Below are 16,273 nucleotides of genomic sequence, written 5' to 3' on the forward strand. Positions count from 1 at the left end.
AAAAATTAAAATTGTAGCAGACTAGTGTAGCCCAGAGCAAATCTCTGGGTATGCACGTATCGCTTTTGGGTTGAAGGGAGTTTCATTTCCTAATGTCTGTTGTGTGCTGATATAGACAGAATTATAGAAACATCCTTTGTGTGTGTGACACACAGTCCTGGAGATGTTTATAATAAATTGGTCTGTTTCACACCACTTAGGTATTTGGTACTAAGACATAGTATACTGAAAACTACTCCCTGAAGCAGACGTCAGAGAAACTAAATGTTGTTGCTTCATTAGTAAGTAGTTGGCTTTGCCACTGAAAGGTTTACAGCTATGCTGATATCTGAGCACTGAGATGAAGAACAGTATTTTCTGATGGGATTCTTAAATACTCCCATGTAGAGTAACCCAGCTTCTCAAGTACATTTTTTTTTTTCCTAGCTGAAGTAGCAAACATTGTACTATTTTCTTAAAAAACTTGTGTTTTTCCATTCAGGGAGGGAGATTTTTTTTTTCAGTAAGTTGTGTTTGAGATCTGAAACTATGATATATTTTCATTTGCAAATGGATATTGCATCTTTAATTGTATTCTTTTTGGACAGATTTGCAAATTTCCACAGTGACCATTGCAAACCTAGTGAAAATAATTTTGGATCTGTCATAAGTAATCAGAATTCTAGTCTGATGATTTTTGGTCCACTTCAGCCACCTTTTAATGTGATGGTAATTGAATTGTAAAAGGAAATTTGGGGGGCTTTAAAAAAAAGTAATGTTTGACCTAGGAATGCCTGTCAGGCAAATCTAAGTGTGTATTGAAGCTGCCTAAACTGATCTCTTACAGAGAGAGGCAAATTCCAAGTGTCCTGGATCTATTCATTGGTAATAACATAACTAATTTGACTTGCTTTTTGTGTCTAGTGCCTAATTTTTTTTTAAAGTAAGACTATTACAGTTTTGGTTTGTCAGATAATCGCTGAAAGGAAAACACTGAGATTATAATGCAGTTTCACTGGATCCTGGTTGCTGAAGTGTGTTTTCACTGTAAGATAAGCTTATGAAGTACTGCCCAAGCTAACATAGTAAATCTTTCTCAGAAAACATGTCTTTGCCTAGGGTGGAAATATTGAATGGTCATTGGATAACCACTGCAGTAAAGGGGTCAGAATAATTCATTTTTAGTTTGGCATTATGCAAGGAGTTTCTTCCCACCTTTGCTGCACAAAGTCCCATTCCTCTCACAAGTTAACTCTCCTTCAGGATTGCCTCTGTGCCTCTGCCCTGTTGTTGGAGATGTTTGTATCTCTCAGTTGAGATCTTCTAGACCACCAATCTCTAGTGGGGTCCTGTTGCTCCCCCTCTCTGCTCAGCTCCACTGGAGGGGAGGAGGATGTGTAATAAAGGAGAGGGACTGTCAGAGATGTATTCAGGGCACTCGAGTATCATACTCTGGTGGCAGATTATTGCTGCTGTGACTGAGGTTCCTGTGCAGTAATTTGACAATTGAGCCAGGTGGACATTGAATCTGGGTAGATGTCCCTTCTGAGTTGAAGGTTTTGTCACAGGGATTCCTCATGGCTGGTGCTTAGTAAATGTGTGTGACGGCATTTAAGATACTGAAGTTGGTTAAAAAAGATGGGTAAGAAGAAGTAGATGGCTGAGAATAGCTTCCTTTTTTCTTCCTCAAAAAGAAACAGTTGTAGTTGTAGATCCCGCACTTTGCCTGCTGGAGTCTCTCATAATCCCAGGATTTTTTGGGAAGGATGCTGAAATTGGAGAGATCACTGAAGAAGACACTCTCCAGGCAGCTAAAAGGTCCCCAGTTGATGATGGCTGTGAAGGAAAAGGCAAGTTCTATCATGTGCCGTGGTGGGAATTTAATATCTGTCTTGGTGCTTTCTGATATCTATACTGGGCTCACATGGGACTCCTCTTCAGCACGAAGGGGAGCAGTGCCCCAGCCCTGAATGCTCTTCATCCCAGGCCAGGGAAGGCCTGGCCACCCATTTGCTGTTCTCCCTGTGACAGCTGCATCCTGTGCTTTTGCATGTGTGTATATGTTACTGCCCCAGGACATCCCTGCTGGCTTCTTTTTGACTGAGAAAACTGCTTCAGTGAAAATTTCCAAGTGACTTTGGAGTGATGGACATTGGAAGGATAAATGGAAAAAAGGCAGTGCTAACAAGGACATGTTCCTAACGTAACTCTGGGTGCTTTTTTCATTCTTGCCTGCTGAACCTTGAGTCACTGCTGCTGTTCTGCTGCTCTGAGAGAGCAGTGAATGCAGCTCTTGCTTTTTTCCTAAACATGTTTAGTTCTGGTTTCCCTTCCCACCAGAATGTGCTGTTCTTTGGGGAGTTCACTCCATTAAAGCCCTGGGCTTGTGACAGGTGTGCCTGGAGGCACGGCCTTTGGAAGGCTCCCAACTTCCCCTTGTCCTCTGCCCCGTCCAGTTTTCCTTTGTTCCAGATCATCTTGTTCTTTGCCCAGGCTGTCTTTATGATTGACACGTCATAAACTGTTAACTGATCACTTGAAAATTTATAAGAAAACAAAATGGCTACTGGCTTTCATTCTTTGCTAAATGATTGCCTGGTATGACCTTTAGCTGGCAGAAACCTTAGAGGATGTAAACAAATGAGGTAACCTTAGTGTCCCCCACTTTTTAACTGCTTATGGTTATGCAAGCAGTTTTTTCCCTACCTTGTTTGTCACCATGAAACTCTGGGTGGTTTTATCTTGTAGTAATGCTGGTTTTGGCAAGTCTGAGTTCATTTCAGTAGATGTAAATCAGAAATTGTTTTGCTGCTTCTATTATTGGGGGTTTTTAAGAAAAACAGAATTTTATTTAAATCCCTGATTATCCGTTCATTCTCTTCTCAGCATTTCTAGCAAGTCAACGAATATAAAATAAAAGTAAAATCACTTAGAAAAAGATCTCTGGGGAGAGGAAGGGCATATCAGAAGGCAAAGCTGAGGATAATTAGCAGCATATGAGAACCAGAGTTTGTCATTAGAGCAAAGCTGTCATTGTCAAGCGACTGCTGGGGTAACATTGCCTGGAGGCAGTGCAGGCCCTCCATGGGGACACAGCCATCTGTGAACGTGCCCTGGTGATGGTGGGGCACTGCCAAACCCTTGGGGAAGCTGCTGTCCCACTGCCCCCCCGTTCCTGACACCCGGCACTGCTCGGCTGCAGCCGCCGCTCCATCCGTCATGTCAGCAGCAGCCTCGTCCTGGGCTCTGTGGGACACACGGGCGTCATCTGGGGGACAGGGTCTGCGTGTCACCACTGAGCTTCTGGAGCCTTTCTCACATGGGTGACTGCTGCTGGCCTCCTGGAGCACAGGCCTCAGCAAAACGTTGCTTTATCTTGTGTCTTCTAAGGGAAACAGTGACAGCTATGTCCCTTGAAACTTGCCGTCAGTGTTAGAGTCTCTTCTTTGGAAAGCAAGATTTCTTTTGAACACTCTAGGCTTGATTTTAGCACGTGTGCTCAAGATGGATGTGATTGACATACAAATGGAAACAGTCAGCCATCTCCCATGAGCCCTCCAGACAAGTGCACATGGATATTTCCATCCCAAAGATTCTGGCAGAGCAGTAACCACAGGCTCTCAGCAAGGATGCAGCTCGAGAACAGCCCAGTCCCAGCCTTGTCCATGGCAAAGATCACTTTGGATGTTTGTAAACATTAAATGCCAGCCATCTGTAGCAGATGCTCCCAAACTCACATACCTGAATATTTGAAAATTTCACACTAGAAATCAGTTGACACTCGATTTTAATATTATCAGTATCTGGTCCACAGATCTCAGGGGAAGGAAGCTCTTGATCATATGTAGTGATTACTTCTATAAGACTTTTCATTATCCTTGTCCACAGCTGAAGAGGTCCACAGCTTAGTAGATATAATTTCAGTTTCAAAGATAAACACGCATTATAACCTTGCATAATGTTTTTAAAGGAAATTAAATATTAAATGAATGTACGTTGGAAAGGACTACTTATGTAACATTAATGACTTCAACTAAGAAGTGCCACAAAATTCTTAGCCCTTACTACTTAATAAACAGAACTTGTTTTCTACCACTTTGTCTGTTATGACTGATACAGTCCTGTTTCCAAAGTTGGGACTTATTTTGATTTTTGTCATTTTTCAGCACATCTGCGTGGTAAGTGAACATGTATCTGCTGCCTGTTGTAATCCAGAGAAATTATAATTACTTCATGCTTGGCAATTCTAACACCTGAGAGATCTTTTTCCTTTCAAATAAGTCTATGACGTGCATATGGTATTGTACTTTAGAGCAAAGGCCTGAGATGAATTTGTCATGGAAGTGTGCTACAGTAACTGTCCTGTGTGTTTGATGCAGGGAAGGCTGTTGGGGTCACTGGTGTGCACAGAACAAAGCAAGATGATGGACCCAAGGTCAATGATCCCAGGCTCCTCCCAGATGAGTTTCTTCAAAGGACAGCCAAGGTAAATCCATGGAGAGTGACAACTAAGCACGTGTGTGCTCTCAAAGGCTGCAGGAGACCAGCCCTGGCCTCCCTGTAGCCTCTGTCTGTTGGTCTTTGAGTCTCATTCTCCATTTCAGAGAGAGAAATTTTCCAATCTGATAAAAACCAAGTGACTTGTTATTTTTACCAATTATCCTAGGTTAAATTCCCTTTGTTTGTCATGCAAAATTACTTAGCAAGATTCAGGAAAAAGATTGGATACTAATATGACTGTCAGGATATCCAAAGTTGTCAGAATTAATTCTTACAGACTCTGGAAAGGCTGCTGGTACTGTTGATTCAAGATTTGAGTCAATTTCTGAATGTTAAGAGACCAGAAAAGGGCTGCTGGGTCAGATCGGGTCAGGTCTCTTCCACATCTTATGCTTTCCCTTGCAGCCTCTGATTCTGGTCCTCTTGTTGGCTGGATTGCTCTGGTCTCATCCAGTGTGGCAATTCCAGCACTCAGAATTGTGCAGAGGTGCAGCTCCTGAAGCCTTCTGGAAAGACTCTTCTGTATAAGCTTAGGAAATCGGCTATAATGTTTCTGTTATCCAGTGATTTATTATGGTCTACAAAAATACAGCCTGGATGAACACCTCTCTGGAACAATTATTTAGTGATACTGTAATTTATTATTCTTTTCAAAGCCATCTTGTATAAAGGTAAAATAACCCCTAACTTCAGAAAGCACAGAGAGAAGGAGAGGACTGCCAAATTCCCAACAGCACATCCTTTCCTGTGGTTAGCATTGGATCTGCCAGCGGCACCGTTTTTGGACTGGCCTATTCTGTGCTGACTGTTGAAATCACAGGCCGAGAATACAAATGAAAGATTTTACAGGAGTTGCTTGTATTTTGTGGCTAATTCCCTGCATTTGGAAGCATCTGCTTCTTGTCTGGTTTTGTTCTGTAATCAAGAAAATTGCTGTAGAGAGCTAGCACTTGGAAAGCACTTAGTTCTTCTATAGCCATGAGCAAGATGGCAAGGAAAAGACATTGTAAATAGGTACTCAGTTAAAAAATGCACACACACATATACATACACAGGGTAAACAAGATATAGACCTTACGACTTTTCCAGATACTCTGCTGAGCCTTTGTGAATCCTCATTCTGCTAAATAAAGTAAGTTCTCTGAAGGTATTAATTGTAGAAACTGTTGCCTTTCCCAGGTGGTCTATATTTTGGAAAAGAAGCATTCTCGAGCAGCTACGGGGTTCATCAAACTTCTGGCTGACAGGAACAGTGAACTCTTCAAGAGGTGTGCCATGTTCTCACCTGTGGACCACAGAGTGCCCAGGGTCTATGTGCCCTTGGCTGATTGCCCTCCAGACTTTGTGACCAAGCCTGAGGCCTATGCACAGATGCTCTTCATCTGTCGCATCGTGGACTGGAAGGAAGAGAGCAACTTTGCATCAGGGTATGTGGCTGCCATTGGAAGTAGAGATGACTGAGATTTCTAGTTGGAATTCTTGTTTTCACTTAATTTGTTGCAAACAGTAGAGACAGAAATCTGTTAACAAGCTGCTTGTCTTGTGTGTGTCTGGTGGATAAATTACATTGGGATGAAGGACAGCTCATAGCTAGTTAATCTCATAAATGTTAGTATCTTCGAGTGCTTGCTTCAGTGCTGGTGCATCACAGCATTGATGAGTGCATGATCCAGGGGGAACACACGAGCTCAGCCTGACCAGCACAGGCACCATGGGGTGCTGGCAGCCTTCCTGTGTTTCCTCCCTGTGTGAAGGAGTAGTACACAGTGTGCAGACACTTCTCTTCTGCCAGGGGAAGATCAGTGACTGTAAGGCTCATCTTTAGTTTTTACACCTTTGCTGCTGTGAGAATTTGAAAGAAGTCACAGATTTTTGTGGTTATAAAGTTGCACTGGTTCAAGGAGGAATAGTAGAAATCAAGAGAAGATTAATTCCCTCCTGAAGCATGTGAGGAGGGTGTTGCACTCTGTGTGTTTCATCAGGCACTGTAAAGTCATCACTGTCCAGAGTTCAAATTGCTGGCAGTGCTGTGAAGAAGGAAATTTTAAGCCAGCGCTACACAAGTGGCCTATGCTGGGCTGGATCCAGATTTCAAGTTCATTTTGCCTCTCCATGAAGAAGAAAGTGTTTTTCAGCATTTCCTCTTTTTATTTTGGAACTGCTCTAGGGTGCCAAACTCCCACCTGGAGTGGCCACGCTGTTTTTATTGAATGGATCTCAATAAGAAATGGAGGATGTTGGTCAATCTATTCAGTTATTTTGGGAATACTTAGTAGTCCTAGTTTAGTTGGTAATCCAGAGTAGGTAACTCTGTGGCCATACTGTGGTCAGATTTTACAGGTGCATATGGATGTAATCTGGAGCGTGTGCAGTAGTGAGAGTTGTTCATAAAGTCCAACTTTTCTCTTCCCCTTGCAAAGTAGTTCTGATGGGGTAGCACAGCTGAAGTACAGTATCAGCACTTTGGGTGTCCTCAGCTCAAACTGCTGGTAACGCTTAAAACTCAGAGAAAACTTTTTTTAAGAGTGTGTTGGCAGAGATCTATCAGCCCTAGAACTAAAAGTAAACTAAGCTAAAGTCCCCATTTCACAGAGTTTTTCAGTTGTAGCTGTTTGTGTGCCCCGTAATAGCAAGTTTCGTGTGTGCTCCTTAGAGCCACGTGAGCCATGAAGTCACTCAGTGTTTCCTAGATAAAGTGCAGTGCATGAACTGCAGTGGCCTCCCTTTGAGCCCAACGTAACTAGGGTCTGGCTGTGCTGTGAACTTCACTGAGAATAAGTTTCTTACTGGCAGAGATTTGCTTTGTCTTCTTTGACTCCAACTGAGAAAAGACTGGAGGGTGATTGTACTGCTTGGCTTCTTGTCATGAACAACCCCCTCCTTTCAGCAGAAACAGGGGAAATTAGGAGGATGGGCTAATATCTTTTTTGTTGGCTAATGTGTGTGTCTTTAGTCTGAACTTCTGACAATATTTGATATTCTCATCTGTCTGGTTTGATCGTTTCCAAGATGTAAAGGGTGTTGTCAGGAAAGAAAATGCCCATGATTGTGTTCATACATAGTCGTTTCCTCTGGGAGTTGGTTGCACTTCAGTGCTTTGTGGAGATGGGAGCATAAAACCTTGGTGACCCCTTTTGTTTTTAGCCATAAATAATGCTTGTTTAAACACTGAAAGACAAGGAAACCTCTTGAAGGTCCCAAAATATTCTGTTTTCTTTTAGGCTCATTTATAAGTTCATTTATAAACTACCTTGTTTATAATGAGTTGTGTTGCTGGTCATGGCCCCCTGAAGTACAGAAGAGCAGGTGATCTTGCAGCTCTTTACATACTTTGTTTTGTGAACTTTTTTGTGCACCCTTTAGTTTTGTCCACAAAGTTCCTGGTATGCCTTTGGCACCACCACCATGGTTTTGAAGGTGTCTGGACAAAGAGCCTGTTGGTCATCGCCCTGCACTGTCTGCTGGAAGTAGGACAAGGGAAACTCCCTCTAGAGTTGGCAGTCATGTCCCCTGGATGCCTTGGGTGTTTCTAGGTAGTCTCCATCCTGCAGCTGAACTCTCCCAGTCTGGCCATGCACCTTCCTCCGCTTTCCTTTTCCCTTGGGAAGTTCAGTGCCAGGTTTCCAAGCGCAGTTAATTACCCAGGTTGGTCTTCACAGTGACCATGTGTGGGTGGAGAAGTGAAATGCCCCTGCCAAGAGTTTGGTGCTGGCATTGGCCACCCAGGGTGGTCACCTGGGCAGGAGCACCTGAGAGTCCCCTGAGATCCCCTTGGGGAGGGGGTGCGTTTCTGTGTCATGATTGCCACCTGGTGGTCACCAGCGTGACACTGTCCCCTCCAAAGGCCACCCTGTCACCCCGACTGTGCTGGGAAGGAGTGAGGAGGAACTTAAGGCTCCAGGTCATGCTGGCCGTGCCCTGAGTTGAGCTGCTGTGTTCCTTCCTGCATGTGAAATGACTTTACCTTGCCAGTGAAATGCTGTTTAAATGTCCCTGCTTCAGATAACAGGTAAAGCAAATTAGCTCCAAAACTTTTTCCTTTTCCAGATAAGTATTGCAAGTGCTGCCATGTACCGTTATTTTCTGGGGACCTTTTTCAGTGTTGGAGTCCAGGGTTGTTTGGAGTATTAGCTCAGACGTCTCTGCACTTTTGCAGATGGTTAAGGTGGAATTTTTTTGTCCCCACATGTGATGATGGATGAGACTATTTAAAAAAAACAACTAGTAGAAAAGCATGGAATCACTGACTACCTCTGTGTCACATTGGGCTTGTGGCCATTCTAGCTCAGGGTCTTAGATACTGGTCTGTCAAGGTGACATGATTTGTTCCAGCTTTTGCAATAAAATGAAATGTTGCAGGGTGTTATTTCACTTGCTGCTGTTTCCAAAGCCATTTGAGTGGCTCGAGTTCTTTTCATCTCTGGCGTTTAATTCTGGTGGGGATTTTTTTTTTTTTTAATTTTATTTTTTTAAATTCAAAAGTGTATTTTGAGTGAGGGGAAATAACCAGATACCTTGGGTACTTCACTGTGAGGCTCAAGGGAAGGTCCAATCCTCTCAACAGAGCAGTGTAGCTCTGTTGAAAAAAACCCTTGCAGATGGGAGTGTTCCTCAATAAAGCTTTGTTCCCTTGACACAACTCGTCACTGTGTGAGACTGCCCCATCCCTGCTCCTGTGCTCCGATGGGATGGGACGTGGCCTGGCAGCTGAAGGAAGGCAACTTCGTGACGTGGAGCAGGGCTGGACTGTGCTCCACGTACTGGGGTTCCATGGCACAGCTCTCTGCCCCTCTGATGTCAGTCCTGCAGCCCTCTCACCATCTCCACTGGCATCTGTGCCCTTCCTCAAGCCTGTGCTGCTCTGTCTGTGAGCCCTGGGCACTGAGGGCACCCAGGTGGAGCGTCTTTGCTGTCCCCTCTTCTGTCCAAGCCTTCTTGAGGACTGGTAGCTTATGTGTGGAATATGTTCTGGTGCTGAAAGAAGCCCTCCGTGTAGGATGACTGTGGACAAATCTGCTCCAGGAGAAACTGAGGGTGTTAAGTTCCCAGTGGAAGTTATTCACTCCAATTTGGGAACCTTCCTGGCTTTTCAAAGGAACCAAGCCTTATGTATTCCTGCTTTGTCTTTTTGGGGAGTTCTTATTGCTTAACCTTTGAACACACTGGCCAGTTTCAGCTCAGTGGAGTGGAGTGGATAGAGCTCAAATGTTCCTGGAGATGAGTGTCTGAATAGATGTGATGAGTGTCACCATGAAAGGGAAGATGGCAGCTTGAAGGTGTTTCTGCCCCAGGTGTACATCTGTGGCAGGTTAGACTGTGGTGAGTGGGCACCTTGGTGCAGGTCAGTGATGTTGCAGCTATGGCTGATTTGGAGAAATACCCTGTTCTGCCCCAGCCATGGCATGTTCCATTCAGTGCACGCTACCACCATTTCTGACATCAATCCAAGGGTATTCAAAGAATTCAAGGTAATGCTCCCCCATCAGCGTCATAGAAAAGAAATATTTACGTCTGTAACCATTGTAACTCTTTTTTTACCTTTTGACATTTAAAAAAAAAAAAGAGATGCACGCAAGCCCAGGGTGTCACAGACACCGTGACTCCCTGGGAGTGAACGTCTGAGTACTGCTGGGCCCGGTGCCCCTGGTTGTTTATAAGCTTCTTGAACTATTCTTGCCACCCTTGGTGGCTGTGGAGCCCCAGGAATGATTTTGCAGCCTGGCTGTTACTCTGGGGCCGTTGGTGATCCTATATGCATTACCTTTGATCACATGCTGTCCTGTCAGATTTTGCTCTGATGCAAGTCATCACGCCTGCATGACTGTAACATGGCCCCAATTAAAGTCAGTTATACACTTTTTATTTCAAGGTACTTGGGAAATGTTCCCTGGAACACTGTAAATCAAATGTTAATTACTATTAAAAAAAATATTAGTCCTATATCAAACCTCTGGGTAAACCCCTTATGGTTCATAATCTAATTTCAGTAAACGGATCAAGAGGAACATGGGTTTCAAGACTGAGCTGGAAAGCACTCTGGCATTCAGAAGGGCTTGCCGTGGCTTGTCCTGCAGATGTCCAGCCGCCCTCCCAGTGCACTTCCCAGATCTGCCCTGCCAAGGGAAGGGGCACCTAAGACTCAAGTTCTGACATTTCTGCTGGGTAGAGCACTGTGTCCTCTCTTTTCCTGTTTTGTTTTTTCCATCCTTGGAGGTGCTGGCGGGCCTGCAGACCCACAGGCTCGTCCTTGCCCAGTCCCAGCTCCACACCAGACGTTGGAAATGGTGGTTTCTCTGTTTTATTGTTAGTGCTGAGAGAGAGGGAGATAAAACTGATGCCTCATTTATTTACATTAAAATAAGGATTAGACTGGGACCCAGCTGCAGGAACAGAGAACTCAGCCACGATGCCAAATGTGCACGTATTTCTGCCATACAGTTTGTACATAAAATTGAAACAATAAAGGGAAATATCTTTTATCCTTGTTTTCATTTTTATTTTAAAGCTAGACTATGTGAACTCTACAATTTACCACACCATGAAGTGAGCAATCCTTTCCAGCATATTACACAATGTGACAGGTTTATTACACAGCCCTTCCCGTTGTGAAGAAAGCTTTGCTCCCATAAAGAAGATGGGCTTGCTTGTGCTGAGAGTTTGGGGTTTGTTCTATGGGTTTATGGCACATTTGAAGCCTTGAGACCGTCTTGCTTGTCCAAATAACAAGTGCACTGTTTTGGCCCCAATTTAGGAAAGTAATTAGTGTCTGTTCTCACTCATTGGAATTAAAGCAGAAGGATCAATATAATGATTGTGTATTTTATGCAGTGGAAAAACACTTATTAGAGTGTCTGTTTTTGTGCTGTGTTATTACCCCTCTCTTTTGTGTCATATTTTGATGGATTTGCCTTAATTTCAGTTGCAATCTTCTTGGGTCAGGAGCATTATCTCTGTAGACTGTAATGTGCATTGTCCTAATGGCAGTATATTAAAAAAGAAAAAGTAATTTAACTCTGTGTACTGTAGAGCAATCTAAAGGTGAGAAAGGGGGCAGGGGGAGCCACCGTGTGACATGGGTTCTCACGGGATATTTGTAATCAGCTGGAGGGGGAACAAATGTCTCATTCCATTGGAGTCCTGGTTTGCACAGTGTCAGAGCTGTTGGACAGATCCATGCTGGGGTTTGCACTGGAGCAGATGGAAGCTTTCTCCAAGCATAATAGAGCAGCAACCTCATCCACACGTCTCCACAGTACTTCATCAAGCACTGTTAGCATGGGGGACGGTTTTCCTGGTCTGTGACTTGTTTCTAGATCGTTGACCCCTCTCCAGTTAGCTCTGGGTTCAGAGGCTTCTGCTTAGTCATGAGAGTGACTGGGAATGTTGAGGCCCTGGAAGGAGCCTGGGAAATGATTGGAAAGTTGATCGGTGGGTGTGTCTGTGTGACTCCTGTAAGGGAAGCAGTGTGGGTTCTTCACACCTCTGTCCTCACAGGGCATGGGTTTGCCCAGGCAGAGATGTGTATCCTTTGGGGTGGAGAGCAGTGTACTGAGCTCCCTGTAGAGCTATCTGGTATTTGGTGTGAATCTATTCTTCATTTTTTATAGTGGAGGTGAGTCACCTTTTTCAGCGGTGAGGAGAAGAGGGAGGGTCTCAGGGCAGCCATGTGTAACGCTGGAGCTGCTTGTGTGGATGGCTGTGCTTTTCTTATCCCTGTTGGATACATTTTCCCTCTAAAATCGGAAACTTTCTTACCTTTGCAAAAACGTAATAATTTAAAACATCTACTTCAAATGAGCTACACAAAAACATCCCAGGGTTTGTGAAAACACCTCCAGTAGACACAAGTCATGGTATGGTCTGAATTCCTGCTAAATCCTCTGCCTAAACTCAGGGAGAAGTGAATGGGTGACAGAGTGTATTTGAGGGCTCAGCAGCCTCTCTGTGGGGACAGTAACAACATGACAGTAGTAATTATACACTTTAAAAAACATCCCTTTCTTTCTGCAGGCAGTTGTGCAAAAGTCTTGGGCAGGCCGGAGAGATAGAGCCAGAATCAGAAGGGATCCTGACGGAGTATGGTGTGGATTTCTCTGACTTTTCCCCTGAAGTCCTGGAATGCCTTCCCCAGAACCTGCCCTGGGTTATCTCACCAGGAGAGCTGGCCAAAAGAAGAGATTTAAGGTAACAACAAAAAGCATGGTCTGACACTCCTTGGGTTGGTGCAGGGTTGTGCTGTTTTGTTTTGTTTTCATCACATATTGTAAAGGCACTGACTTTATTGCATGTACCATGTTACACCTTATCTGTGCTAGAAAGCATAGAAAGAAACTATTTTTGAAAGTTCTGACAAACCCAGAAGATCAGTTACTTGAAGTAGTTATTTTGTGAGGCAGAGAGGCTCTTTCTCAAAAGGACTATTGAAAATTGAAAATTTGGTGTTCAGCACCTAGTCTGAAAGCTTTATGCTTTTTTGTCTGGAATGTATTATGCATTTTAGTGGTAGTTTTATAGCAGCGATTTTCTGAATGCCTGGCAGATCAATGATCTGGGACATTGTTACTCTGAGACTTGAGACAGATGAAGATTGTCCACCTACCTCACATTAGCCATCCCTGCAATGTCGTGATGCTCCCAACCAGCTTTTGGGAACTCCACAGCCTGTTGAGTGGCAGACATTGACATTGCTGGACTACTCAAAAGTAGTGGATTTGCTACACTTCTAAGTGTCAGATTTTAGAGACATCCTTACTAGAAAAGATTTAAGACCAAAGAAAAATGATTCATTTAGAACCTCACTTTGCAATAAAGGATGATGAAGGCAAACAAAAAATACAAAAAATACATTATTAAGAAGGAATGATGTGTTCCACTTCCAGCCTTGCTTATGCTAGAGCATCCCGACTCAGTTGGCAGATTCATTGCTGGCTTGTGTAATGCTGAGGTGAAGCAGCTCTAGGAGGCTGATTCCTCTGGACACTGCACTGGTACAAGCACCTGTATATATGCAGCAAGCTCCTCTTCATTTATCTGTGTTACTGGCATAGACATTAGCTATTTGAGCAGATAAGCTGATAAACTGCAGCCATTTTATTTCAAGGCTGAAAATGTATTTGTATTTGTACCTGTACTCCAGTTGTTACTTTGGACCTAATTCTGCTCTGGAGCCTACAGCCTCCTTTCTGTTGCTGCTTTCTGGATTTCCATTGCCATACAGTGGAATAATTCAGCACAGAATCACACTCCTGATTGACTAATGCTAACACTCAGATAGCAAATCCAGACTGCAGGCTTCAGGTAGCATAAAAAAAAAGTAGATACTGAATGCTGCCATTCAGATGTCACTTGAAAGTGCTTATTTTTATATTCTTGACTACAGTTCAGTAGCCTTCTCTGTTTCTTCTGACCGAGTTCTTTTAAGCAAATAAAGAGCTTGACTTGTCTCCAGTCAGTCAGTCAGTTTTGGAAACAAGTTCCAAGTGCATTTCTTGCTTTTATTGCTGAATTATTACACTGGGACTTATCAAGGTGATAACAGTTTTGCGGTTAAGCCATTTAAATCCCTCTCTGCCCCTTCCTGACCACAGTGCTCACTACAAAGTAGATTTCCTTTTGATCCTCTCAAATATAAACATTTAACAGTCAAAATTTTTAAGACAATTATTTGAGCTTAATTTGCTAATCCTTTTAATGTCAACTGCCACACTGCTGACTAACCAGTCTGTGGTCTAAACACATATGGAGATAACATGAGACTTCTAGTTATAGAAAATAAAATACAGGTGAGTCTTCCTTGCATTTCCTCACAGAAAGGGGTTTGTCTACCCAGAAAAAAGATGTGTTTTATTAGTATATGCAGTGTGAATTGTAGGGAGGTGGTGTCAGGTAGTTGAAGACTTGGCCAACATCTCTGATGGGTGAGACCAGAAGACCTTGAGACTGTTTTTGATAAGTCCCAGCGTAGCTTGGCCTTGTTATTAGATACCAGCTTTCATATTGTCAGCAGCAAGTGTGCTGTGGTCTGCACTGTCCTACAAAGGGCCAGTACCCACAGCCCAGGATGGCATCCAGAGGAACATACCTGAACCTGGATGTCTGTGCTGGGTGCACATCTGAGTTATGCCTGGTTTTCCAGGGCACACCTGCCTCTGTGAGTGCCCCTCTTTGCTGTGCTTTGTGCATGGTGATCTGTCAGGCTTCCCAGATACTGTACAGTAGTCTGAGAGTATGACTTAAATTAATTACAGTGAAATAAAAACTCATCTTTTCTCCTAAAGCAGCCATGTTAACACTTGTAAATAGCTCATCCTAGTTCAGTTTATACATTGCTTGTTGGACTAGAGTAAACACATGTTAGAGTTTAGCTTAAAGTACTTTCACCTCTAGTAAATCCTCTGCAGTTCTGTAACACAAGGCTGTAAATTTTCTAGTGTCATGTCTAAAAGTTGTGTATTTGGAACTGAGACCCAAAAAAATGTCTGGTATTATTGTGTGTTTCCTCTTCCTGAAATAACTTTTCCTTGTTTCTTTTCATCTTGGGAAATGACCCTTTCCTTCTTAAAGGGCAATTTTTATGTTCTGCTGACCAGTGTCCAAGGTTGTGGTCTGGGAGTCAGAGTATGGAGTATGGAGAGAGGGGTTTTTGTGAGTGTGGTTATAGATGAAAATGAGACAATGTGTTTCACTAAGCTGCTGAGCCTGGGCAAGAGGGAAAGGCATTTTATCCATGCCATCTTGTAAATATGTTCCTTGATCTTCCTGCAAGTCTTTCAGTTTTACAGGAAGCCTGTTCTTGCCATGCATATTCTGTTTGGATAGCAACTGTGATCTCACCTACACAGCCTGTGTAGAAGTACTTCCAAGAGATTCTTTTTTTTCCCCTCATTTCTCCAGTAATAGCTCTCAAAGAAAGGTTTACATAATATTTCAATATTACTTAAGGCAGAAAAGATCCAAACCTTGTGGATGACTTTGATTTAGCTGGCTTAACACTCTGCTCTGCCACTTTTGCACAGTTTTGACATGGACATCTGTTTCTCACCTGCATGGGTTTATTTGTAAAATTAGACAAGTATTTCACAGGCATTCCCAGCTTACTTGTTTCTTAAGAGCACCCAAAACTTCTAATGAAAAGCACTAGGCAAGTATTAGGTGTTGACATTGCATCCTGCAGTTGCATTTTACTGAGAGCATGAAGATTCATGAAGTATGAGAGTGTGTGGTTGAGGAAACTTCTCTTCCAAAGACTTTAAATATGATAATACAGATAGGACTGAAGTGCTCATTTTATTATTCAGGTTAACTGGAATTGGTATTTCATTAGAAGTTTGAGAAGTGTTTGGTTTCTGCTTTTAGGGAAACATTGGAGGATTAATGTCATAGAGACAAATGTTCATGGGTGCAAAGTTTCAACCACTTTCCGGTCTTTTCCAATGTTACAACATGTAATTTTCATTTCCGTGTTTGCTTTGGGACAAAATGTAGCCCCTGAAGAAAAGAGGGGTGAGGGCAAAGAAGGAAATACAAATTTCAGAGGTAGGTGCAGGAGCTGGGGGCCGAGGGAGGAGGAGGCCATTTGAAGAGGTCTAGCCAGGAATCTAAGAAACCCAAAAGCTATTTCTAAGACTCATTCCAAATGTTTCTAATTTCATTCATATCTTTTTGTTTCCTTTAGTGCTTAACTGGGACAAGAAAGTAAAGCCAGGAAAGTCCAATCATAGTGGGAAACAAAAACCTAAATATTGGAGAGAGAAAAAAGGCTGTTCTTTGCAAAGCAATTCTGCCTTTTGCTTGT

General features: G+C 43.1%; 1 protein-coding gene across 2 annotated transcripts in view; it reads left to right on the top strand.

The window, feature by feature from the left end:
• DIS3L2 (DIS3 like 3'-5' exoribonuclease 2) overlaps window positions 1-16,273 on the top strand; it is a 179,678-nt gene that overhangs the window by 64,051 nt on the left and 99,354 nt on the right. For both annotated transcript variants that reach the window (XR_015805587.1, XM_014871617.2), the window contains exons 8-10: window positions 4,359-4,465; window positions 5,659-5,906; window positions 12,490-12,663. Coding sequence is in view for 1 of the 2 variants with exons in the window: in XM_014871617.2 (XP_014727103.2) it covers window positions 4,359-4,465; window positions 5,659-5,906; window positions 12,490-12,663 (529 nt within the window). In the remaining variant the exon portion in view is untranslated. The remainder of the gene's footprint in view (window positions 1-4,358; window positions 4,466-5,658; window positions 5,907-12,489; window positions 12,664-16,273) is intronic.

The sequence above is a fragment of the Sturnus vulgaris genome, chromosome 10, assembly GCF_052056855.1.
Source record: "Sturnus vulgaris isolate bStuVul1 chromosome 10, bStuVul1.hap1, whole genome shotgun sequence".
NCBI lineage: Eukaryota > Metazoa > Chordata > Aves > Passeriformes > Sturnidae > Sturnus > Sturnus vulgaris.